General features: G+C 54.1%; 1 protein-coding gene across 1 annotated transcript; it reads right to left on the bottom strand.

Annotated features, from left to right (window-relative positions):
• Positions 1-1,901: 1,901 nt before the first annotated feature.
• EIF2B3 (eukaryotic translation initiation factor 2B subunit gamma) lies at positions 1,902-24,972 on the bottom strand. The gene is made up of 12 exons (XM_078867676.1): positions 24,753-24,972; positions 22,948-23,214; positions 22,333-22,484; positions 20,379-20,538; positions 18,968-19,076; positions 18,287-18,400; positions 7,366-7,493; positions 6,970-7,136; positions 4,414-4,497; positions 3,300-3,448; positions 2,739-2,842; positions 1,902-2,442 (listed from the first exon to the last, which is right to left on the bottom strand). Exons 2-12 carry the CDS (start codon positions 23,120-23,122, stop codon positions 2,390-2,392), a joined length of 1,395 nt encoding a protein of 464 aa, XP_078723802.1. The 5' UTR covers positions 23,123-23,214; positions 24,753-24,972; the 3' UTR covers positions 1,902-2,389.
• Between the last annotated feature and the right edge of the window lie 1,053 nt (positions 24,973-26,025).

Here is a 26,025-nt window from a genome sequence, read left to right as displayed (position 1 = left end):
GCTGGCACAACGCCCGGCCACCTCCGTCTCCCAAGTGATGTTGACACATCACACAAGGTTCTCGTTTGAGGTCAAGTCGAACCAGGAGATGTCAAGGAGCCGTCCAAATATGTCACCGATATTGGCCGCAACCAGGAATTGAACCCAGGTGGACGGGTTGGTAGCGCACCGCGCCGACTTTAAATTACCGCTCCACAGACGGGTGAGGGCCCGGTTCAAATATTGAATGGGGATCAAACTCGCGCAGCGCTCTTACCTATACACCTTCACATACCCATCAATAAACACTCTCACAGACATACACACAGACACGCAGCCACAAATACAACCACCACGACCACCCGGCACGACGTGGCATAGACGTCGGCATGCTGCTTGTACCAGACTAGGTGCACTTTGAGGCCCATTCCAAGTGTCGTGGGGGTCTCGCTGGCAGGAAGACTCCCAGCTGCCCACCCACCCACCCACGGACACTGACAAACGCACGCACGCACGCACACCCGCCCGCTCCCACGCACTCTCACTGGCTCGCACACGTCGACTTTTACAGCCGGGACTTTATTATTAACGGGCAATGCCTGTGGTGGCGCTCCCGTGCAGCACACAGAGCGGTGGCCGAGAGCCCAGGCCGAGAGCCCAGGCCGAGAGCCCAGGCCGAGAGCCCAGGCCACCGGCCGGTTGTCCAAACTCGACGGCCAAGCGGCCATAACTTCAGTCCGACGTTCGACTTTATTTTTGTTTTAAATTAACTAGCAACGCACGCGTTCTTTTGGTCGCGGCCGTCCGTCTCTTACTCGCTACCTTCGTCATGTCCAGTCAGCCAGCAAAGCTTTTTGTAATGTAGTGAGAAATTGTCCTCCAATGTGATCCCAATTCTGCTGTCATTGTCATGCACCGAGAAGAATATATTCGAGACTCTCGCACAGCAGTGCGACCCGAGGTTAGGGAACGGCCCGCGGAAGCGGACTTCATAAAGCTACCGCCGAGTGAACTCTGGTCTGCACAGTAGAGGGCAGCACTACCTCACCCGCTCTGCATTCGGGAACGTTCTTCGTTCCAGAGCTGGAACGTGGGGAAATGTAGTTCAGAACCAAATTTAATGCGATTTAATGTTTTTTATGCAGTCATTGGTTAACGAGCCGCGAGGCCATCAACCCGCTACACTTGATGAGCGGTTTAATCACATTGGGCAGTTGAAATCGAGATTGAAACTCGGATCTCAGCAGTGTCGGCTCAGCGCTCTGACCTCCGAGCCACCCGTTCACCACGTGACTTTTGACTTCATGCAACCAAAAAAAACCACCCAAAAGGCTATCTCGTAGCTCCTACGCACGAGGGCTGCGTGTCAGTGGCTGTACGATGAGGGTCAGAAGCTTCGCTAATGAGAAAGAAAGACTTTAATACCACCGCTGACGGCACTCGGGTTAACGTCACCACAGCGAAGTTATCGCGTCGGCCGTGGGAGTGATGGTCATGCCAGCAGAGCGCTCCGGGCTGCGAGGTCTCTTTGTACGATTCATGAAGATGCCATGCCGGACGGCTCAGGGACACAACAGCGTAGGAATCGCGCACGTGACGATTCAGCACCTCTCGCAATTCCGTGAACCATCCGTTACGATTCGCGGTCACAAGATTCCCACATTGATCATTATTGTTTGGCCAGCGTGGCGAACACAGTGGCCTCCAGTGACTTGTGGGAATCACGTGAACCAATTTACAATACACGCGAATGAAATGCGATTCTCACAGCGCGACTGCATAGTACGGCGAGTGCAGGGTTCGATCTTAATCGACGGATCCAGTGCATCGCCGCACACCTTCAAAGGACGTGTCAACAAGACAACGAGATTTATGTATTTTGAGTGGCATCTCGTCCTTTGAAAATAAAAAGTAGCCTCAGGGAAAATCGAAAGGAGCTTTAATATCTTATTTTATACACGCACGTGAAACCACCCGTGTCCGAATCGCTCGGACAGCGCCCGATGTCGTCCGATCTCGGTTGCCAGGCCGCATTGGACCCGGACGGCACTTGGATGAGCAATGGCCGGTCATAAAACGGGCGATAAAGGACGTGAGGGTTGTGGGCAGCAGATGGATGTGGAGAAAAATTCATCGCTGTATTGTAGCTCTACGCTCCCCCGTCTTCACCAACCCGCACTGACCAGCGTGGCGAAATACGGTTAAAAAAAAATAACAACCTCCATGAACCGCACGCCGTGGGGGCCTCCATCCAGCGGTGGATTCACACGAGCAGCAGCTGTTGAGGTGCATCATGGATCCAGGCAACGGTGCGGTCGGCGCATGCGATAATGAGAGCGGAACGGTGGCCGATGTTAACCGCCAGAGGGATGGCCCCACGCGGGAGAGCGACCCGGCGACACGACCTCCCTCAGATCTCCATCATCTGCTCGCTGTTCACGATCACCTCGTTCGTCCGCTTGGCTGCGGTAGTGGGGGGGGGGGGTTGGTGAGGCAGTGAGAGAGGGATGGGATGGGGGGGCGGAAGAGGCAAGGCGAGCAAAGTTAACGAGCCACCGACAGCTGGTGGAAGAACCCGGCGCGTATTATTGGCTGTCCGACAAAACCGGTGCAAGCACGTGGCGTGAAAGATTACAGCTCACAGGACGCATTCCTTTGTACGGTCGCACGCTTACAACGTGCCAGGCGCCTACGACAACGTGCGAAACGCCTCGAGACGCGGTCGCAAAGAAAACACGCGCGCACATGACGGCACTGACCACGCGCTTCCACCAGGACCTGGCTTCCCACGAGGCAGTCTTTGAGCTCGGCCCCCTTCTCGATGACGGCGCCCTCGCACACCACGCAGCCCGTCAGGGTGCACCTGCGTGGGGGGAGGGGGCGGGGGGGGAGGGGTGGGGGTCACAAACCAAGTGAGGATGAGGCAGGGACATCTGGGATATCCAAATAGCTCGGCAATCGATTGCTCTCCCGATCACCTGTTCGATTATTTGACTAAGATGGTAACGCGCGTGCCACTGGACGGGAGGTGCCGGGCGTAGGCCTGGGCGATGGAATCGCCGTCATCGGCTGCACCGTGGCTCGAAGCGGTTTCCCGCCTTTGGGGAAAGGTCGCCGATTACGATTTAAAGTCAACCGATCGGTCCGCTCGTCCCAGCGCGAGTCTGCTCAGCGGCACGAGATGAGGATCCAGGAATCCACCCTCCCTGTGATACGATCAATCGTCGTGGTCCGGGGTCGCCACCCAGCTCCGGAGCACCGCTGCCCCCCCCCCCACCCCCCCCTCGGGTGTGCCGCCCTGCCTGCGAGCGCCGCCTCACCCCTCCTGGACGGTGACGCGGTGCATCAGGATGGAGTTGGCGATCTTGCAGCGCTCGCCGATGGTGCACACCTCGCCCACCACGCTGCGCTTCACCGACGTCCGCTCGGCCAGCGTCGTCTCGTGCCCGATCATACTCTCGGAGCCGACCTGGACACGCAGCCACCGCACGGCGTCACGCCGCCAAAGACAAAGATTCTCCGTGTAGCCTTAACGGACCGTCGGCAGGCCACGTAACTCGCCCGCCGCCGTCGAGAGGTTCGAGTCTCGTTCACCATCCGACGGGTGCCCCGTGATTAAAGGCGGAGGGGGGCCACCGCGCGGCAAGGCGGTCAGGCTCACGACCTCGCGGAAGCGGCTCGCGCGTGCGTCGGCGGGAGGGCGCGCAAGCCGCAACGTCGGGTGGCGCGGCCCGGCCCGGCGAGGCGAGCGCCGCCCTCCGAGAGGTTAAAAACACGGGGCAATCGGTGCAGCTGTGAACAAATTGAAGATGCACCCCACCCCGCCGCGCCCGCCGCGCCCGCCCGCCCGCCCGCCTCGTACTCGCTCGAGGAACATCTGGTACGGCTTAAGACACTGGAGGCGAACGCTCGGGGAGGGGCGGACGGGTACGAGGGAGGGAGACAATGGCCCCAGGGTGAAGGGCGGCACTGCCGCGAACGGCGGCGGTGGCATGCGGGGGAAGAGTGGCATGCAGCAGCGACAGGGGCAGGGCTTGCACACTTGTATATTTTTTTTTAACAATCAAAATAGAATAGTTCACTTATTTAAGCAGGATAGCCACACCGAGTCGTGGGACTCTTTTCAGGAGGGTCCTGCATTAGGTGTTCCATTTTGCTTTCAAACAATTCGAGAGAGTTCTTATACAAATGGGTGGAAACCAGAGCACCCAGCGAAAACAGACGCACGCGAGGGGACGACACTCTATCCCCGTGCAGATATAAACAGATGGCGAGTGGTCCACTTGGTGTACTTCCATCTCCTGGCGAGCCAGGGTTACGTGACACCTTGACGCCCACGGGATCCACAAACCCTCGCTGCTTCCACAGTGCTGGATTACAGGCGTGCGCCACCACCGCACACGCACGCACACGCACGCACGCAGAGATGGGTACCTGAGATTTATCTTCGAGAGTGGCACACGGACTGATCATGGGCTCGTCTGCGCCCAGGATGAGTGTTGGTAGAACTTTGGGGACCTGGCAGATATCCAAGCACATGAAAGAACATGCCAAGAGATGGGTGAACAGACCACCACACAAACACACCACGATACCACCACACAAATACACGAACACACAAACACCAATACCACCACACACACCAAATACAAAGATCCCCCATATAGCCTTAACAGACCGTTGGGGCAAGTGCTGTTAGCGAGCACCTATGAACCACACAAACACACCACTACACAGGGGGTGTCCGGGACGTTCAGATTGGGTTCGAACCTGGACCCCAGCCACTCGTGATTCAACGGAGTCCTCAAGCGTTTGTGAGCTGACCGACTGTGCCCAAGGAGTGCGCAAAAAATACCATCAAATGAATTTAGGTTTTTAAATGTAATTTGTGCAAAAAATTCGAGCTCTTAGCACGCAGCACCAATGTCACCGTAGCCTGAGCAGGAAAGTGCCCCCGCCAGCCCCCCCCCCCCCATTGTCGAAGGGTGACAAAAGAGACCGTGAGAAAGGTGTTTCAGAAGTTCTGTGAAAATCTTTTGCGCAGCTGCTGTCAGGTTCATTGTCCCATGACATGACGCAGAGTGTGCACCAGAAATAAAGTTGGGAAAACACCAAAAAATACTACACAAATACACAACCGTAGAATTCAATACATGACCACACCACCGTACACCCACACAAAACATAAATAAAAGGACAACACAAAACAAAGACAAAGATCCCCCGTATAGCTTGTAACAGACTTTTGGGGCAAGTGCTGTTAGCGAGTGCCTATGAAAGCTGGCACGGCACACGAGGGGGTGGGTGACCAACACCACGCCCAGCCGCCTTTGTCTCCCCAGTGGTGATGTTTACACACCACACACCAGGGACTCATTTGAGGCTGACTAGACCTAGGGGAGGCTCAGGACCAGTTCAGAAAATCGTTGTCACTGGTGTTGGCTGTAAGCGGGAATCAAACTCGTAGCGCAGCACACTAACCGCTACACTACTGCACACACAACCACACAAACACACCAACCAACCCATAAAATAACTAAAACCCGGGCAATGGCACTTCTTGATTTCAGAGAGACAAGAAGACGCAGCCCGGCCCAGACCAGCAACGACGCCTGCAACTCGTGCGCCTTCTCCAAATCATCGGCTCCTTTTGCCGTCTCCCAAGCATGCCCCCTCGCCGCATTTCTTTTGCACATTTTTGAGCCGCCGGTTCCAAATTTCTTCGTCAATCGCCTTGTTTTGCGACCCATGAGATACTGCACCGGTTGCAAACTTTCTTCTTCCGGTACATCGGGACGTCGCAATGTTTTCGCGAAAATGAAAAGGTTTTACACGTATCGCCCGGCGCTGCGATGAAGAGTCTCTCCCCCCGCCCACCCCCTCCCCCCCCGTTAATGGGGTGGCAGCCAGGAGGAGTTTCGCTGCTTCATCTCCAGGAGTTGAGAAGGATCCAGGTTTGCGGCGCCGGACGATAAACATCGCGGCGGAGAGAAGCAAAGGGTCTGCCGAGTCCCACATCCCAACGCCAACGTCAACAGCGGCGGTCTCGGGGCCCTGGCGTGGATCGCCGCCACCACCACCGCGCTGTTTGAAAAGTCCTCGCCGCCATCAGTTTGAGGGTCGTGTAATCTTAAACCGCATTTTTGACGTTGTTATTATTACTTTAATTCCTTTTTTTTTTCATGACCCGACAGCAGTTGATACATCACTTTTTACCAACACCCACCGCCAACCACCATCACCACCAAAAATGCTCTGGGGGATGGCCGTGTGTATGTATATGTTTATATATATATAGAAAGTGACTCTGCGTAAACGTTTAAATGGGTCACACGCAGGTGACCGTGTGGCGCTGGGGACACGGAGCACTGACCCAGCAGTGCTAATATCCTGGGTTGGAATCTGGATCTCAGCCACTCATGATTACAACTGGGTTCTCAAGCCGTAGCGAGTTGTTGGTTTCAGCCAGCACACCAATGACTGTACACAACAACAACAAAAAAACAAACCCATCACATTAAATTTGGATTTTCACTCAAATTTGGCTAAATTCCAGCGCTGAGCATTTTAAAAAAATTATATCAGTTTGACCGCTACGCAAGGATAATTTCTCTGCGCAGCAGGGTGCGTTAAAAGGAAGGTTCTCTCGTGTGTGTTTGGATAAAAAAAGGTCACTTTAAAGGAATATCATAAGTAGTTTTGCCATATCTACTTCTGCACGTAATTATTTAACACACGGGGCTCCCATTCCCCCCCCCCCCCCCGTCTCCTCCTCAACCGTTACTTCGCAAGGTGACGACTTTCATCTAGCAGTACATAGACCATGGCTGATGATGATAACGTTGAGAACAATGAAGAACTCTTCCTCGATTAACCACTTTGATCGTGGTTAAGAAGAGCTATCTGAAAAGCAGCCGTCACCACTGCTGCCCACGAACCCGGCTTCCGTGACCCCACCCCGTGTGACCCCGTGAACCCCGACCTCCCGACCTGCTTGTTGGCCTCGATGTAGGAGGCGAGGGAGTTGGCGCGCATGCACAGGGAGCCGGCCGGCGCCTCCAGCAGGTAGCAGCGCAGGCGGTCGCTGGTGCCGCGGAACGACGACTTGTCCCGCGCCAGCGCCTGCATCGGGTCCTCACCCATGTAGTCGTGCACGTCTGCGGCGCGGGGGTGGCGGCACCGTCAATGACGTGGTGGCGGTGGTGCCAGGGAGGCCACAGTGGTAACAGCGGCAGAAAAGTAGTGACAGGAACACCAACGGCAACAACAGAAGCAAACGCAGTAACAGTAGCAAGGGCAGCAGCAGCACAATTAACAGCAGAATCAGCAGCGCAGGTAACAGCAGAATCAGCAGCGAGCCCGTCTAGGCGGCGGGGGGGGTCGCACCTTTCTGGCCGCACACGGGCCGGTCGGCGCCGTCGTCGTCCTCCAGGCCGGCGGAGCGCCGCGGTGCGCGGGAGAACTGCTTGCGCACCAGGTACGGCACCAGCTCTTCCTTGATTGTCGATATCGAGCTGCGTGGACGGAGCCGCGGGGGGCGAGAGAGGGGGGGGGGACACGTGAGCAAGCGTGACGACGGTCGTCCGGCGTCGCCAAGCGCCGCACAGCTCGTGCCGGTGCATCGCCATCATCACCACCGTCATCATCGCCATCGTTAGCCATGCGTTATCCACTGCTGGATGAAGGCCGCTTCACACACCGAGTTGGCGGAGGAGGTCTGTTTGTTCGTACTTCACTGAGCTGGCGAGCGTGGGTTCGTGCAGCTCGCAAGATAGATAATATGTCCGAAAACAAACACACGCCAAACGGATAAATCTTACAGCGACATGTTTCGTGGAAACTGCAAAAAAGTGGGCGCTGTAATCTCTGCACTGCCCTTCACCAACTCCTCTCATCCAGGCCGGACGGTCACCACAAGGACACGGCCACGAGCAATACGTGTGTGGTAGTGGTGGCCATCGTTGGCTGTGGTCTAAATGAACAAAACACCCGACATTCGTTGAGTTCTGAGATCAGCAATCCGACAGATGCGAAATGGTTGGGTTGTCACATGAAGCGCAGATGCAACATCGTTTCATATGCAGGAGGCATCGTGTTAAAAAAGACTTAGGGCCCAACCATGGCAAATGCGAATCGGTGAGCTGATTTCACAACCAAACTAATGAACCCGAGGAGGTCTTTCCTGTCAGGATTCATCAGGAACAAAAAACTTTATCCATGGACATTTTTCGAGATTCGATCATTTGGACCGGCGGCATCCACGCGAGGACCGTCCCGGACAGCGAGACACGCTCGCGTGACGCCAGGGCTCCTTACACCTCCGATTAGCACTGCTGGCTACGTACGGTGAGACAGAAGTTCAACATACATACGTATACAAACACGTCCGCCAAGGGGAACGCACGCAGCGCGCGGCAGCTGTACGGGCCACGTCGGGAGCCTGACATTTGGCCCCCGGGGGTCAACGTAGAATCAAAATAACGTGTTTGCGGGGGGGCGGCCGCCTGGATGACCCCGCGCCGTGGATCTTTCCCTAACGAGCCGCGGGGTCGGCAGCTGCGGGCAGCGTATTTTTGACGGTGCCGGTCGGAGGTTCGTGTCCAGTGTTTCCCGTGTGCCGATGCCCACCCCCCACGGCCGCTGGGGGGGGGGGGGCAGCTCGAGGGCACCTATATCGGGGTCGGTGGTCGAGGGGGGCGGGTTGGGTGGGGTTGGTGGGGGGAGATGAGCGAGGGAGCGAACGGACACGTCGGGGGACAGCTGGCGATGCCGTCAACGCTCGCTGTTCGCACGCCCCGCGCGCCGCGCGCCCTTGGCGGGGGAAACTATGCCAGGCATGTGCAGTGCTCAGCGAGGCTGTCGCCAGGCGAGAATGAAGCCATCACTCACGCGCGCGCACGCGCGCCCCATTTAGTGCGGGGGGGGGGTCGAGAACACGAGCCGAACGCGGGAACGGGACTGACGGTCTGCGATCACGGGATACGTTTGCCACTGCGTTCGTCCGTGCCCACGTGGCGGTGGGTAGTAGGGGAGGCGGGCGTTATTAGTAGGGGAGGCAGGCGTTATTAGTAGGGGAGGCAGGCGTTATTAGTAGGGGAGGCAGGCGTTATTAGTAGGGGAGGGGGGCGTTATTAGTAGGGGAGGCAGGCGTTATTAGTAGGGGAGGGGGGCGTTATTAGTAGGGGAGGCAGGCGTTATTAGTAGGGGAGGCAGGCGTTATTAGTAGGGGAGGCGGGCGTTATTAGTAGGGGAGGGGGGCGTTATTAGTAGGGGAGGCAGGCGTTATTAGTAGGGGAGGCGGGCGTTATTGGCGGATCCAAATATCCACGTTCATTCGGGGAATCTGCTCCTGTTACCCGTAGGATGATTCGCAGATACACACAGATAACCGGATGAATTTTGCTGCCACATCAAGCTCACTCATCTAACCAGCGTAAAGGTATGGGTAATGCAATGAAGTTGGCATTTTTCAGAGAGGCCAGTTCCAGTCACACGTCTTTTCTGCGAGATTAAGTACAGATAATAGGAGGAATTTGTCGCCACCGACAAATAATCATCGATGTACTGATAACAGCACTTCTGAGAATCGTTATGGGGGTGCAGATATTGGACAACAGGAACAACGGCTGTTCGGGGCAATGTAAGAGGAGTCTCACTGTTATTATTATTATTTCAATTTTGTGCTGATTGTCTCTGCTGTAATATTGGGGGGGGGGGGGGGGTGGGATGATTTACAGAAGATGAAGATGGGAGGAGCTGGCAGGACCTGAGAGAGAGAGACAGACAGAGAGAGAAACAGAACGGAAAGGGCTCCAATTTGGCCGAGATAAAAAGAGCAGAAAGTGAAGGAAGAGCAAAGGTTTGACGAGCTTCTCCAGAAACACGGCGTGTCAGCCGCCACCGCCAAAGAACACACCGCTCGCTGGCGCACAGCACGGCACGCGCGTCACCAACGTCGTAATCCCAGCGTCCATGCGTCCGCCGAGGAGACGGTTGTGCCGAAATCAGATCATTGTTGTGTGCGGGCTCCTGGGTGGGGTTGTTACATCGTCACAGAAACGTATTTTGAGATGATGATGATGGTGGTGGTGGTGGCTTGGGGAGGCCATAAACATGAAAATGTTTTCCAGCACGCAGTCGTTATTGCGCATTATTCTTGGAGGGGAACGGCGGCGATATTGCTAGTCACGAGAGTGCGTTTTCATTCAAAGCACCAGGAAATAAACCCAGATTCCTCATTGAGCAGCGAGACGACTTCTGACTGCAACACAGACAATTGCCGTCTTAAGACCGCAAGAAAGCCCAAAGGCTGGAATTACTGCACACACAAACACACGCGGCGTACAAGTTATTTACTTATAATATCAGTGCATTTTTCTGCATTTGCACATACAAATATTTCACAGATAAACAAACTTGAAAGGGTGGGGGGGGGGGGAACCGAGTTGTTTTTTTTTATCCAGTAATGGAGTTGTGAGCGCGAGAGTTTAAGTGTGACACACACCAGCTCGCCGCTCGCTCCATATTTTTCCAATCTCCCCACTCGCTCCTCCCTCGGGTGGGTGGCCGCCACCCACCGCGGAATTTTCTCTACAATTCTTACACAGCGGCCTCCAATTCCCATCCATAAATGACGCTTGCGGATCACGTTTGCCAGCACCGCGGAAGAAACCAATTCATTTCAAAGGATAACATATACGTATATAAAAAAAAATGAATAATAAGCGTTCGCAAGCGCTGGCGAGTGCGCTACGGCAGACAACCCTGACTGCTGCTGCCCTCCTACTCTCCTCGTCACGACGAGGAGGCTCCGACACGTCGCCGATCGTCACGGTCGCGCGTGCGGTAACGGCGATGCCCCCACGGTGGTGACTACGATATGGCCGTGCGTGTGGCATGGATGCTCGTCAGAGGTCGCAACCGGGTACCCGATACCCATACCCTACCCGATAGCCGGCTACCCGTACCCGGCCGGGCACGGGTACCCGTTTGCGACCCTGGTACGGCCGGGTACGGGTACGGGTAGACCGTGAGTCACTGGTGAGTAACTGTTTGTCACTCATTTCCCAACGTCTTGTCTCTTCTCACAATTCAAGTTCCTAGAATCAACCCACTCGCGCCTGCAACATGGCTTCATCCCAGAGGTAGCAATCAGGTACCCGATACCCGTACCCTACCCGTACCGGCCGGGTATGGGTATGGTACGGGTACGGCCGGGTACGGGTACCCGTTTGCGACCCTGGTGCGGCCGGGTACGGGTAAGAAATCAAAACCCGTTTGCGACCTCTGATGCTCGTCCCCCCGCCGCCCGCACGTACGCGCTGGCGCATCTGTGCATTGTTGGCGGTGTCAACTTTGACCCCCTCTGAGAGGCACGAGAATCTGCGGCATGGTGACCACTGCCCAGCACCTGCTGCGTGCCGTGGCCCGGGCTGCACCGTGGCCCCGGGCGGCCGAGGCATGCTGCCAAGGAGCAGGTGGCGGTGGCGGTGGCGGTGGTAGTAATGGAAGCGGCGGGTCGAGCGGTGTCCTCGTGTGAAGGGACTACGGCGTCTGAAACCGCGATGCACCTACCGCCCACAAGCTCGACTGAATATTTATCGAGAAATTCCTCACCGAGCCTCAAGACTCTACTTTAAAGTGGTTCCGGCTACATGTGGATGTTTGATGACATCCATTCATGAGTGTTAGGTTTTACGTGGAAGAAAACCTGAGAAAACCTATGATGCACATGATGAGATAACATTTAAAACTCAGCACAGATGGATTCAAGAATTAATTTTCTGTACTTGCACCTGCTGGCGAAGTTCACCACACTTCCCATCAAGGTACTAACCAGGTTCCACCCTGCTTAGCACCCGAGAGCTGGTGGAATCAGGCACCATCAGGGTGATTTGGTAACCTGCTAAATCACCTGTGCTGGCACGAAGAGCACCAGGAGAAAATCCACGCTACGTGAGGGCATGACAATGAAAAGTGCGCACGGACAGTCGTTTCCTGAACTGCGGTAGCGGCCGTGGGCACCATGCCGTCGACCACACAACAACCTCGTGCAGTGGGGTTGGTGGGTGGTTGATTGGTTGGGTGGGTCGGTGGGTGGGTATATCTGCAATTCACCAGCCCTCAGACAAAGCAACTGAATGGCCAAATCACTAAAAGTGGAATTCTTGCTCTTCATTGGCCACACAAAATCATCATCATTAGCTTGTAGCTACTTCACAGCCCAGCGTGGCTTGGGTTTCTACGATTTATTTATTTGTTTGGCCTCTGCACGATTGACCGACCTTGCGTCCATAGAGCGCAACAGCGTGCATGCGCCCCCATGGCCGGATATGAAAAACGTTCTTTAGCAGGTGGCGTGAACATCGGTGGAGCGTCAAACTAAGCAAAACTGAACGCAGGTCAGCGCAGCCCTGACCTCTTTGCGGGAGATCTCCCTCAGTGTCGAGCAGGAGAGAGGAGGAAATGGGATATTCATCGGCTCTCTCAGGAGCCAGGACGCGCTCATGCGCTCGCACCACAAATACCCTCGCGAAAAGCACCGCACGGTAAAACGCAAACAACGACTTCCATTTGCAAGGCGCTGAGTGGCGTAAGCAAGCGTCTCGAAGCGCCGCTAAGTAAAACCTGCACAGGAAGGGCAGGTGCAATGATTCACCCAGCTCCTCACAGCCAATCCTGTTCAGAATCACAATCCAGGGTCCTTTTAAAATTCAAGAATCCATTCCTTTTTTTCCAACACTCCGGTGAATGTAGCGGCCTCTAGTGGCTGGAGTAAGTCACGTGAACCCGCTGCGTGCGAATCGAAATACAGACTCTTACGCGTGCGCGATAACGTGTGCCGTCGCAAGCTCGAGATGCTACACCCGATCGATGAAACGATGATTGAAATCGTCTTCCACAACCCAAACTCGGCTCGAATGCGGCGTGCGTGAAGTATGTTGAGGCTTCTGCCAGCAACGGAAAAGCCTTCTTATTTGCGGTTACGTTTGGAGGTGAAACTTTACTAGCCGGCTCGTTTTACAATCGTGTCGCGCGACGCGAGCACGGACGTGCGGTTTGGCCTCAGCGTCGCCACAGGAGCTCCGGCTCGCCGCTGAGACACACCGCTGATCGTGCCGCGTAATTCTCATTCCGCTTCTTTTGGTCTCACTACTCGAAGTGCAAGTCGGACGTCGAAAACCCTGGCCCGACGGCTGGCTACAAAACCACAGTGGCAAACGCTCACGGAATACGGACGTGGCGCTCACTGCGCGACACGCAGCCCGTTTACCTCCGGGCGTAACTTTTCCCGAGTGCCGCGGTTATGGGCCTAAGACCAGGGGGGGGGGGGGGGGGCGGCTTTCGCGTCGCTACCCCACGGGTTTCTCGTTATGAAAACGGCATGCGCGACGCACGGTCTCGCTCCGTATTTTCGTTGGCAGCGCCGCGTCTCACGCGAGCGCAGAAGGAAATGGAGAAACGAACGTGCGCATAGTTCAATTTCACGTGTGCCCACTCGCACACGAGCACGCGCGTACACACGTGAAATCGGGCGCGAGCTGACAAGCATGCGCGCGCACGCGAGCCGAAATGCGCACGTCTGTTCACGCTTACGAGCGCGTAAAAACTTTTAAAGGGACAGGCTCGCTAACGCGTGCGTGCGTGCGTGCAGGCTCGCTAGCGCGCGTCGGCACGGAGGCCCCCGCCGCGCCGCGCCAGCACATCTGGCGGCGTCGCGAGCCAACCTGGCCCAAGCGTTCGCGTGTATGTGCGCGCGTGTGATCCAACGTGCGCGCACGCGCGGGTGTGCGTGTGTCCGTGCGTGCGTGCGTGGATCGCTGCTGGCGGTCTGGCTATCCGCGTAGTTGGGGTTAGTTCAGAAAGCAGCAGCCCACCCACAGCCGCTCCAAACACTACACTAACCCAAGCCACCTCGATCCCTGCACCCCTCCCTACGCTCGCCCTCCCTCCCTCTCTCCTGCTCTCTCTTGCTCTTTCGCGCACTCTCCGCCCCCCCCCTGCCCCCCCCTCCCCCCATGCTCCCACCGCCAGAGCCTGTCCTCCTCTCAGCCAGCCTCTCTAAATTCCCAAGCCTCGTAAAACTCACTCCTCGGCAGTCACGGGAAAGTGGCACGGCCTCTGCACCAGAGGCCGCATCCCTCACTCGAAAAGGCACCGCGAGCAACCACCAGCGCAAAAATCACGACCGCCGATGCGGCGCCTCGGGTTTTAATTTAGTGCTTGTTTTGTTACGTTTTGGGTTATGTTACGTTTTTGGTTCTGTTATGCTTTTGGGGAGTGGAACACATGTCGGCCTCTTCGTTTCCCCAACAACAAAAAAACTGAACCTGTAAGTTGTGCCGGAAGCTTGGCCGGGTTAGAAATAAGTCTGCAACAAGCGGAGCTGCAAGCCCCTGGGCTAAACCCTCGGTGTGAGGACGGCGAGTGCTAGGCCACAGGGAGGGCTGCAGAGAGAGCAGCCACACATCCCTTCAATACCAAGTGACCAGCTGCGAATGAAAAGAGGCCGATTTGTTAGAATTTTAAGAGAAGCGCGACGCGCGAGAGCGACACCGCACACTCCAGGCTTCCGCCGCAGAATTTGGAAGGGGGGGGAGGCGTGGGCGAGCGAGTGCCGTTATTTCTTCGTCACTCACGCGGCCGCGGAGACAACTCCGTTGACGCAGGTGAAATCACATCCCCGACTCCTGGCAGCTACAGACACGACGGGGCCCCCTCGCGGGGTTGTCCATCAGCTCGCAGGCAACGCAGCAACAATAAATTCATCACCACACTGCGCCCAAACCCGCCCTGAGAGCGAGCAGGGCTCTGCGAACCCACATCTGCTCTGTACCGTTGGGGCTGCTCCCACTGTGGCTTTTACCGCTGTGGCTAGTACTGCTGTCTCCTCGCACGACCGACCGATCCCTGTTTTTTTTCCTCCCAAGTCCGGGTCCACCCCTCGCTTTATGCGGCCCTGTGGTGCCTGCAGCCGGAAGGAACTACCGGTAACAGTACGGAGTGAGAGCCATGCAGGATCTCTTCACCCACCCCCAACTGCCCCCCCACCGGCCCCCGTCTCTGAGCCACTGGGGCCCGATTAATACTCTCTCTTTACCGTTACGCTTGGCGTTTAGTTAATCTCTCAGCCAAACGGAAGGGTGACCTCAGCAGGCCCCAAGCCTCCCTCAACGCCAGGTCAGACGCAAGTCACGCGATCAGCGCAAATATTGCAAATGCCCAACGCGGCCCTGCATCACCGTGCATCGCCATGCATCGCCAGGCATCGTGGCTCGCGAGCGCAACAGAAAAATACACGTGGAAAAAACAGGAAGGTCTAAGTGTTGGAATTGTATTCCGATTGTGTCACGGGACAAAGTGTCGACTCGCAAGTCTCGCAGAGCGGTGCATGACCCCGTGTGTCCGAGAGCTGCCCGCGGAAGAAGACATCAAACTTACTTTTAATATCCTTTAAAGACAACTACTGGACTCATGACGTCCCGTTCTCATCTTATTCACGCCGGGGGGGGGGAGGGGGGGGGGGCGGCGGGACATTTTTCACGGATGTCCAACTAAAGGGAAATGTTTCTTGCACTACTGTCAAAACCGATATATTTGATTCTCCGAGCTGAGATGAATACAAATCAAGTAGAAGACAAAATTAATGGCGATGGCTGTCGTTGTGAAGCGATTTGTCACCTGACTGTGACCGGCAGAATCAGAATCTCTGTTTATAGTGGAGGAATCCGATGAGTTATAAAGCGAATTTTTCACAGATGCCCAGGAGGGGCAGGTCAGAAAGTTACTGCCAACTCGCTTCACTCGAGAACCTACGTTAATCACGGGCGGTTTATATCTGGATTCGAACTCGGGATCTCAGCGGTGCCAATTTAACTCTCTGATTTGCAATCGACCCATCCAAATGTGTTTGTTTGTGTGTGGTGGTGTGTTTGTGCGATGATCTGTACACTCATCTCTAGGGGGGTGCTCGCTCATGTACCCGAATCTTTCTCTCTCCCTTGTCAGGTCCCCTCAACAGTTCAACCGTCACTCACGCAGGGTGCGGAGGAGCCCACGCACAGCCCCGTGTGTGAGCCACTCTAGGAGAGAAATCTCAGGTGCCCCTTTGGCCTCTGATTCACTCCGTCAACTCGTGCATTGTGCATGATACAAAAAAATTGATTCAAATTCAAATCCTACACAAGTCGCAGGAGTTGAGACACCCCTCCACCCATAACCCAAATCCACGGTATGAGCAGTGTGCCAGAAAGGTCAAAGCCAAGTCTTCTTTTTTCATTATTTTGATACTGGCAAAGATGTCCCATAGATACAGCAGCATGGAGGTTGCTGGGGAGGTCCTCCGTTCTCTTAGGTTTTTTCAGTAAAGTCACGTAGGTAAAAAATACAATAAAAATTAATAAAAGTAATAATAGAAATAAAATAATTATATTATTATACTTTTTTATATATATTTTTTTCTATTATTACTTTTATTATTTTTAATTTAATTTTTTTACCTACGTGACTTTACCAAAAAAACCTAAGAGTATGAAACCTTGCAGTCACGAAAGCTTCAAATCTAGAATTAGGTCCTCCATCGTTCATCAACATCATCTCCATTTACATTCCCGGGCCACCCATGTTGACGACTCGGTCCATCAGACTTGACCACTCCAAATCCTCACCTCTTCTCTCTTGCACATTCTCTTTCCTCTCTCCTCCCCTCGGCCCTCCACTCCTTCCCGTCACCTTCCTACCGAGTCGTGATCCCCTCGGTGGCCATCAATCGCGGTCACTCATTCCTCAATCCTTGGTAGCCCCTGTCATCCAAATCATTCTATTCGCTCACCGTTTATTTTTTACTTTGCCAAGCGTCTTGAGTGAAGACGCTCGGTATACATAAAAAAAAATTATGAAATACTGTGCTCAACCACCACGCTACCGGTCACAACAGTTTTCTTCTCGCTTCTTGCCTTGCACGGGCTTGAAAATTCCCTTCCATCATCTCTTTTTCCCCGTCGTCACAGAAAATAACCCTGCTCAAGTCAAGAAACGCGTTAACTCCGTATCTGTTACAACTTCGCAAGTGCCCGTTTGTCGCTGGACGCTTGGCGTTTTTCTGGCTGGTGCTCAGAAACTGTAAATTGAAAACGGTGTACCTACTGCTGGGTGAAGGCTTCCCCACACCATCGCCGTTCAAATAAAATAAACCGCTAAAAATGTTTTCTCAATCATCATCCGCTACTCTAATGTTGTACATTTAACTTCTTTCGCACCATACGTAGCCAACCTGTGATGATCGGAGGTACTGGCAGACTAACGCACATTTGTTTGTGGGCCAGGTATTGAGTCGCTTTGTGGCACGGGCAACTTTCTACCCAAAGTTTGCTAGACGCGGTTTGAATCAACTCAGATGTGGGACAACTTTGTGTGTGTATATACTGTGTGTTTACTGTGTAGGTACTGTGTTTGTACTGTGTGTGTACTGTGTTTACTGTGTGTGTACTGTGTATGTACTGTTTTTGTACTGTGTGTACTGTGCGTGTACTGTGCATGTACTGTGTTTGTACTGTGTGTGTACTGTGTGTGTGTACTGTGTGTGTACTGTGTGTGTACTGTGTGTGTGTGTACTGTGTATGTATTGTGTTTCTACTGTGTGTTTGTGTACTGTGTGTTTACTGTGTGTGTGCTGTGTGTGTGTACTGTGTGTATTTTGTTTGTACTGTGTGTTTGGGTACTGTGTATTTGTGTACTGTGTGTTTACTGTGTGTACTGTGTGTGTATACTGTGTGTGTACTGTGTGTGTATACTGTGTGTATACTGTGTGTATACTGTGTGTGTGTACTGTGTGTGTACAGTGTGTGTACTGTGTGTGTGTACTGTGTGTGTGTACAGTGTGTGTACTGTGTGTGTGTGTGTGTGTACTGTGTATGTACTGTGTGTGCGTACTGTGTGTGCGTACTGTGTGTGTGTACTGTGTGTGTGTACTTTGTGTGTACTGTGTGTAATGTGTGTGTACTGTGTGTGTACTGTGTGCGCTACTCGGCAGGCAGCTGTCTCCCTATGCATTGTCACTTTGTTGCGCCCTTTTCTTGGAAGTCATCGACGACTACGACTACCGCTGCGTACAGCGAGCGAAACCTGTAACTGAAGTGTGATGCGACTCGTCGCGTGTATATACGTTGAACTTCTTTCGCGCCGTACGTAGCCAAGCGTGCCAATCGGAGGTGCGAAGCGCTCCGAGGCGCATCGGCGATTATTAATGTTAATATCATCATCCTTCGCGGAGCAGGGCTGCGAGCATCCATCTCACTTGCGCGCTTACGAGCGAGTCGATGGGGGAATTGGCTTGTTGTCCTCCAGGAAGTCGAGCACCCACTTGCGCAAGCAGTACGCGTGGACGTCCTCCAGCTCCCACTTGATGTGGATTCGCGCAAAGCTGGGGGGGGGGTAGGCATGTGGGGGGGGGGGTAGGTAATTTAGAAACATGCGTTGAGAGATCATATCAATTATTTGACTGCTAGAAATGCCCACGTGATAAGCCACTTCGTTAAGCTATCATTTGTGGCCAGGTTGCTTCTGAAGAAGAAGCGAATATCTAAGTGGGCTTTACCTGGTAAACTAAACACATATATATTTTTTTAAATCCTACCTTTCCTATACTTTGGACTCCTATTGTCTTTAGTATTGTTTGTTGTTGCAACTTTCAGACCCGCCCCTACTGGACATCTGTTTAAAAGAGCTTTATAACTCATCGGATTCCTCCTGCAGAAAATTAAGATTCTGATAATGATGGGAGAGGTGCACGACACAAGGGAGAAGTTTAGAGCAGGAACAGAGATGTAGGCGAGTGATCGCTGGGTGCGAGCGAGTGATATCCGAGGGAGAAACGGACAGAGAGGTGATTTGGGCGAGAGCTGTAACGGAGCGATGGACAGCGAGCGAGTGGTAAAGGTGGACAAACGAGCGAATGATCGCGAGTTGGGTACATAGAGGGGCGACTAACCGGCGCGCGACCGCTCTGGGGATGAGCAGCTCCTCCTCCAGGTCGGCCTCGTGGGAGACGAGCAGCAGCCGCTCGCCCGACTCGTCCACGGCAATCAAGTCCCGCTGCTCTGAGAGGGTGGACACACGGGGGCATGGGGGGCCGGCGGGGCGGGGGGGGGGGTGGTGGACACAGTGAGAGACGGCGTGGTCAGAGCGATATGAGGAGAGACGTGGGTAGACGTGGGTCTGACGAGCCCGCGTGATGTGCGATGACAAAGGGAGACTCAAAGTAAATGTGGCCAAGCTCAGAAACAGAGGGACACACACAGAGAGAGATCGCGTGGGTCAGAGAGACACAGGGAGACATGGGTAGCCATGGTCTAGGTTAGAGACGCAGGGTGCCATGGCTCTGTGTTCGAGACACAAAGGGGAGATTCGGCCCTCGGTCAGAGAGACAAAGTGAAAAACAAGACGATGTAAACTAGGTGAAGGAGACGCAGGTAGACGTGGTCTGGCTCAGAGACACAGAGAGACATAGGGCGACACCACGTGACTCGGGGAGATGCACGGAGACACGGCCGGAGTCAGACATATACAGACTTGGCCTTGATTGGGGAGAGAGGGTGGATCTTGGATTATGTCAAGCACACGTGCTGTCATGTAGTTATAAAAGGGCAGCAAAAGAAGAATGCAGAAAAACCCTGACATAGACTGCAGCATACTTTCCCAAGTCGCCACAAATGTAGTGTTGCTCCAAAGTAAACATTTACTATAAACCCAGAGCCTGCAGTTGTGTTCCATGGCCTATGCCCCATACGCGAGGCTTCCGTGTCCTGTTTACATTGACGTATAAATTAATGCCGTTCCATGTAAGGCAATGTTTCCCCCTAATGTAAGCACGGGGGCTTGCAGCCAGGCACTCCGAGGCACCACCAAAGCTTCGCCACAAACAGGGACGAGCGGCGCTGGGTTTCGAGCGGCAGCAGACGAGAACCGCCGCCGCATTATCAAACGCGGGGTGCGCGCACGCGCTGCACCACGGTTTTACTCGGAGCCCAAGTGTGACTGCAAGCACCGAGGTGCTGCCCGCAACTCTGATTAGCACGGTTGGTTACATACGGTGCGATACGTACGTACGTACGTACAGAAACACCAGGCATAATCATGGTAAACAGAGACGGCCAGAGGAATCCGTCAGCCTCGGGGTCCCTACGCTGGTGTATGGGGATGGGTGTAGCACAGCGCGATGTGCCCCAGTGCAGTGTGGTAATGTACGGCGTGACGCGGCATGGTTTGGCGCAATATGGGTCCTGCAGCCAGTGCCGTTTAAAACCATACGGTTGTAACGCACGTGGCAGGACAGAGCCACCCTCCTGCCGTGCGTGCACCACGCGGTCTCCCCCCCACCTCCCCCCCGCGCCCCCCCTCACCGGGCTTGCGTTTGCCCTTCTGTCCCGGCACGGGCTCGCCCGAGTCTTGAGCGCGGCGCGCCATCATCACCACGGCGGCGTCGCGCAGGCGGAAGAGATCGAAGAGTTGGTGCAGAGAGACGTCCGTGATTAGGTCGCAGCTCAAGACGATGACGTCCCTCTGCAGAGGCAGCGCAGAGCACGCCGTGTCTCGTCGTACCGCGTCTCACCACAATCCGCTGCGCCATGCAATTCCACAGGGCCGTGCGACACCATCGGTGTCAAGCCGAACAACACCGTTGACACTTGCTGTCCTTCCACCGCAACTCCGATTATCACAGTTGGCTACGTACGGTGCGGAAGAAGTTCAACGCACTTACATACAATGCGGTGGCACACCACAGTGACACACTGTATCGCTGTCACAGCACACGCACAGTGCGTACGTGTGCACACAAAAACACGTGTGCAGCACGAGAACAAGAGGTCTAACTTGGCAGCGCAATTCATTCACGAGTCCCATGTAGTCCACTCCACAGTGAGAACGTGTTGCAATGCTGCACACGCATCAAAGGGACTAGCGGCTCCTCTGAACGTTTTTTGCTCAGTGAGGTCAGTTCTTTATATAATCGAAATAAATAAACAGTCCTTCTGTCAATCCACTGATTGATCTCAATCATAGGGGTTGTCCGTCCATACTTTACTATGCTGGTCTGTGATAGTTGGTGAAGGTGGTGCCTCAAGAGCTGGTTCAGATATCACTTGCCAACTGATGTTAGCCGTGGCTGTAAATCGAACTTTGGTGGCCAGTTTCAGAATGCGATGCGCTCACCACTACCGTACCGCTCTGTATCAGGAACCATTTTAGGCTTAAGATGCAGCAGCAGTGATTTTTTTAAATGTCTGGTCATCACAGAGTGTCAGCACTACCGGATAACATTTCTTAACCTGTAGTAGAGTTCAGGTGAGAGTCAGTGGTATAGCTATTGAATAAGCAGGCAGTGCAACTTCAGAGGCCAGGTACTGGGCTATTAAATGGGATGGGAATTTGGACAGGGGGCCCAATTGACTTCCATACACCAGGGCCCTTGCAAACCTACCATGACATACGCCATGTGCGGAAGGATGTATCTCTAAAAAATACTAAAAAGTTAAATGCAAAGATGGAACGAGGGAGGCCACGAATTTCATCGCTTCAGACACAAAAGCAAACGAGCTCGGACTTTTGCGACCAGGTGGCCGGGAACGCGTACAAACTCACGAAGCTCGGCCTCGTCCCGGAGCAAACATCGCCGGGTTCCCACCGCGGACCGTGCCTGGACCGCGATGTGTGCGACTCGCTGCGAATAAACAGTTTACGCCAACGCCAGGCGGGCGGTCGTGCCGCGTGTAAACACGGCGTGGCCACCGGGAGCGCCATTTACATTCCCGGCCACGCTCGGATACAGAGGCTAATGTGCGCGCTGCGCCACCACCTCCACCCATGTCTACGAGACCCACGGTTTCATCGTCTAATCCACACACCGTCGTGTTCAACCGCCGTACTGCAGGTCACAACAACTCACTCACTCACCCACCCACTTCTTCATTCATTCTGACACTCACCCACTCACATCACTGCAGGTCACAACAACTCACTCACTCACCCACCCACTTCTTCATTCATTCAGACACTCACCCACTCACATCACTGCAGGTCACAACACCTCCATTTCTGCTTCTTCCCTCGCATGGTGTCATTCGGTATTTTAAATAAAAGACTTACATAAGGACCCACAGACACACATCAGGATCTTTAGACCCATAAGACTCAGAGAAGACGCAGACTCGCCAACCGCTGCACCTCAATGAAATAAACAGGCTCACTGTGATTTAACAAAAATGTCCCACCACCGCTGATCGCCACCTCCAGCTGCCAGGGCATGCAAGCGGGCGGGCGGGCGAGCGGTGGTGACCTCCCCAGTGTGGCAGGCACCTTGATGCGGCTATGGATGAAACGCAGGGAGTCGGCTGTGCCCATGTCAGCCTCCTCAGGGATGCACACAATGTCGAGGCGGAGGCGCGTGTTCAGCGACGCCTGCCCCAGCAGCTGCGCTTTCACGTCCTTCGTCGTCACCACGATCACCTCTGCAACAGAGAGCGCACGCAAAAGTGTGTGCACGTCTGTGTGCGTGTGCATGCCCGTGTGTGTACGCATGTGAGTGTGTGTGCTGCCCGTGCATGTGTGGGGAGCAGTGGTGCCGTGTTAGTATACTGCCCTTCAAGTCCGGCAACCCAAGTTCGGTTCCTGTCCACAGCTAAAATCACTGTTGAGTGATTGATGTCTGCACTGCTCTTGGGCAGCCCCTTCATTAACCCTCACCGACAAGTGTGGCGAAGTTTGGTCAAACAGCCCCAATGACTGATATGCAATGTACAGCCCTTAACAATTCATCCAACAATGAATTGTTAAGGGCTGTACATTGCATTACGTACACTGATACTGCACAGTACAAACACAGCCCAGACACTGTGTATACGAATGCAGGAATATTCGTGCACAGATCCCAAGTAGCCACGCACGTGAACAACACAACCAGGGGAAGAGTACCTTCGAAGCCAGTCCTCTCAAGCAGGTTGAGTGGATACCAGATCATCGGCTTGTTGCCGATGGGCAGCAGCGGCTTGGGAACGCTGGTGGTGAGGTCCGTCATGCGTGAGCCTTGACCCGCGGCCATCACCACCGCCTGGAACTCCATGACGGACAACGGCGCGTCCACACGCATGCGTGGTCGTCCCCGCCGCACCACTCACTGGCACGGGCCGCACTGCGCCCACGGGCGATGGATGGATGAAGATTCTGCGGCCGTGTGTGCACCTACAAAGCCACGCACACGTGCACCACTGTTGTGAAAAGTGGTGTAAGCGAACATCTACTCAATCCGGCATAGCCACCACCATTGTCCCTCCAGTGCTAACTTTTTGAAAACGTACTGTATCAGGTCCAGTAATGATTTCAGGCTGAGTCGACCTAGGGAAGGCACAGGACTGGTTCAGATATTCGCCACCGTTAGCCCGGGTTGGGAATGAAACTCAAGTGGCCACACAACATTGTGGTGGATTGTGTTTTGTCTCGGTGGGAGTTTGTAAATACATTAGCTATGCCCATCTGTCTGTCTGCAATGTAGGCCACTAGCGTCTCCAGAGTTGACGAGAACCCATCACAAAAACATCAGCCATGGTCGATCCACTGCTGGATGAATGCCTTCCCAAGCCGTTGCCATCCCTTACGCCTCTTCGTCGTTGTTCCTGGCCACGGCTCATCCTCATCCCTTCTAGGAACGTATCCTGCCCAAGCCCACTTCCTTTTGTGAACAGTAAATATGGTATGATTAAACTGCGTATTTTCTATATTTTTTGTTCGTATGTATGTCCTGTATGTTGAGCTTCTTTCGCACCGTACGTAGCCAACCGTGCTGATCGCAGGTGCGGGGGAAGGACAACAAACTAAACACAAAAAGCAGTTTTAAAGAAATTAATTTTCAATCTGGATTTAAAATTTCATAGCTCCAGTGGCTCTTAATGTCATTCCAGACGCGCATCTCTCCGAGCTTCTGTGGATATTTTTCAGTGTTTCATTCCATCGTCTTCGTGAGTGTCCACATACCTGCTCCGTATGTCATAGGCGGTAAAAACGTATCGAATTAAACTTAATTACTTCCTCTTTTGGAACGCATGTTAGCGTGGCTCCCAAGCTGTGGAACGCCTTGCCACCTGACATCAGGCAATCGGAGTGGGTAGATATGTTTAAGTCTGCTTAGAAACCCAATCTCTTTAAAGTCGCCTTGCCCCTTTAGTTTGGTCGGTTGCCCCCGATTCTGTTTTTGTTCAATGCGTTCCATGCAGTGCGCAATGGGGGTCCTAGGATATAATGCCATATTATACATTTTTATTATGTTGTGAAAAATTGATTCCAAGAGTGTACATGATTTGTATTCCTTGTGACCCTCCCTTGAACTGGATTGAGCAGTCACCTCAATGGTGATTGGCCGGCAATGTTTTTGAATGCAAAGTGTCAATCCAGTTCTTCTACTTAATAAACACAAGTGAATAACGACCGGATTGAGGCACCGATTGGGGTGCAGTGGTGGCGCGTTGGTTTACGCGCTGTGCGCGATGAACCCAGCAACCTAAGTTCAACTCCGGGCCAATGCTATAAACATCAGCGGCGGGTGACATTTAAACCGGTACAGGGCCTCCGACTTCACGAACCAGCAACAGGCCAGCGTGGTGACAAACCCGCACGACCCACACGGCGACGGGTGACCTTCATCCAGTAGTGGATTGACATAGAATGTGTGTGTGTGTGCGATACAGTGTTTTGTGTTAATGGTGGCATGACACTGCAGGCCATACCGGTTGAACAAGGCGGCCCAGTCTAGGCTCTGGGTCTCAGCGGATTTTCCTCACCACTGAGCAGAGTTCTTGAGCACGTGAGAAGACGCACGCGCGACACGCGTGTACAAAGAACGCACGCGCGCCCCCCACACACAAACAGGTGATCCCACACACACAAGCGAGTACACACACACGCGCGCACGTGTACTCACAACCACGTGTCTCTCACATACACACAGCAACTGCTTTACGGCACACTTTACGACGTCTACGATGACAGCTTCACGACAGCGACCGACCGACGTTTACGGTACGATAATTTTACGACAGCCGTACGACTCCCAGTGGCTTTGGGTCATCCACCTTTACGGCAGCGAATGTCGCAAAATTTTGACGCCGTCCCGAAGCAAACCCCGCTGGGGCTGTCCTCAGCTGATTGTCATTTAATATTTTGTTGTTTAATAATAATTATTATTATCGATTATCCACAGAAGATTTAAAAACACACACACACGACGCTCGTAGGTTTCAATTGGTTAACGTGGACGTCGGCTTTGCTATTCACGGACGGGGTTGTGACCGCGGGCTCGGCACGAACCTCGCCAGCTGTGAGTGGGGGGCCCCGGGTGAGGTGAGGGGCAGTGTCAGGGATTGGGGGGCAGGGATAAGGGCAGTGTCAGGGATTAGGGGGTAGGGGTAAGGGCAGTGTCAGGAGATTAGGGGGTAGGGGTAAGGGCAGTGTCACGAGATTAGGGGGTAGGGGTAAGGGCAGTGTCAGGGATTAGGGGGCAGGGGTAAGGGCAGTGTCAGGGATTAGGGGGCAGGGGTAAGGGCAGTGTCAGGAGATTAGGGGGTAGGGGTAAGGGCAGTGTCAGGGATTAGGGGGTAGGGGTAAGGGCAGTGTCAGGGATTAGGGGGCAGGGGTAAGGGCAGTGTCAGGGATTAGGGGGCAGGGGTAAGGGCAGTGTCAGGGATTAGGGGGCAGGGGTAAGGGCAGTGTCAGGGATTAGGGGGCAGGGGTGAGGGCAGTGTCAGGGATTAGGGGGCAGGGGTAAGGGCAGTGTCAGGGATTAGGGGGCAGGGGTAAGGGCAGTGTCAGGGATTAGGGGCAGGGGTAAGGGCAGTGTCAGGTGATTAGGGGGCAGGGGTAAGGGCAGTGTCAGGGATTAGGGGCAGGGATAAGGGCAGTGTCAGGGATTAGGGGCAGGGGTAAGGGCAGTGTCAGGAGATTAGGGGGCAGGGGTAAGGGCAGTGTCAGGAAATTAGGGGGCAGGGGTAAGGGCAGTGTCAG

The sequence above is a fragment of the Lampetra fluviatilis genome, chromosome 24 (genome assembly GCF_964198595.1).
Source record: "Lampetra fluviatilis chromosome 24, kcLamFluv1.1, whole genome shotgun sequence".
Classification (NCBI taxonomy): Eukaryota; Metazoa; Chordata; class Hyperoartia; order Petromyzontiformes; family Petromyzontidae; genus Lampetra; species Lampetra fluviatilis.
Note: the sequence above shows the minus strand (reverse complement) of the source record. Positions and strands in the feature narration are given on the sequence as shown.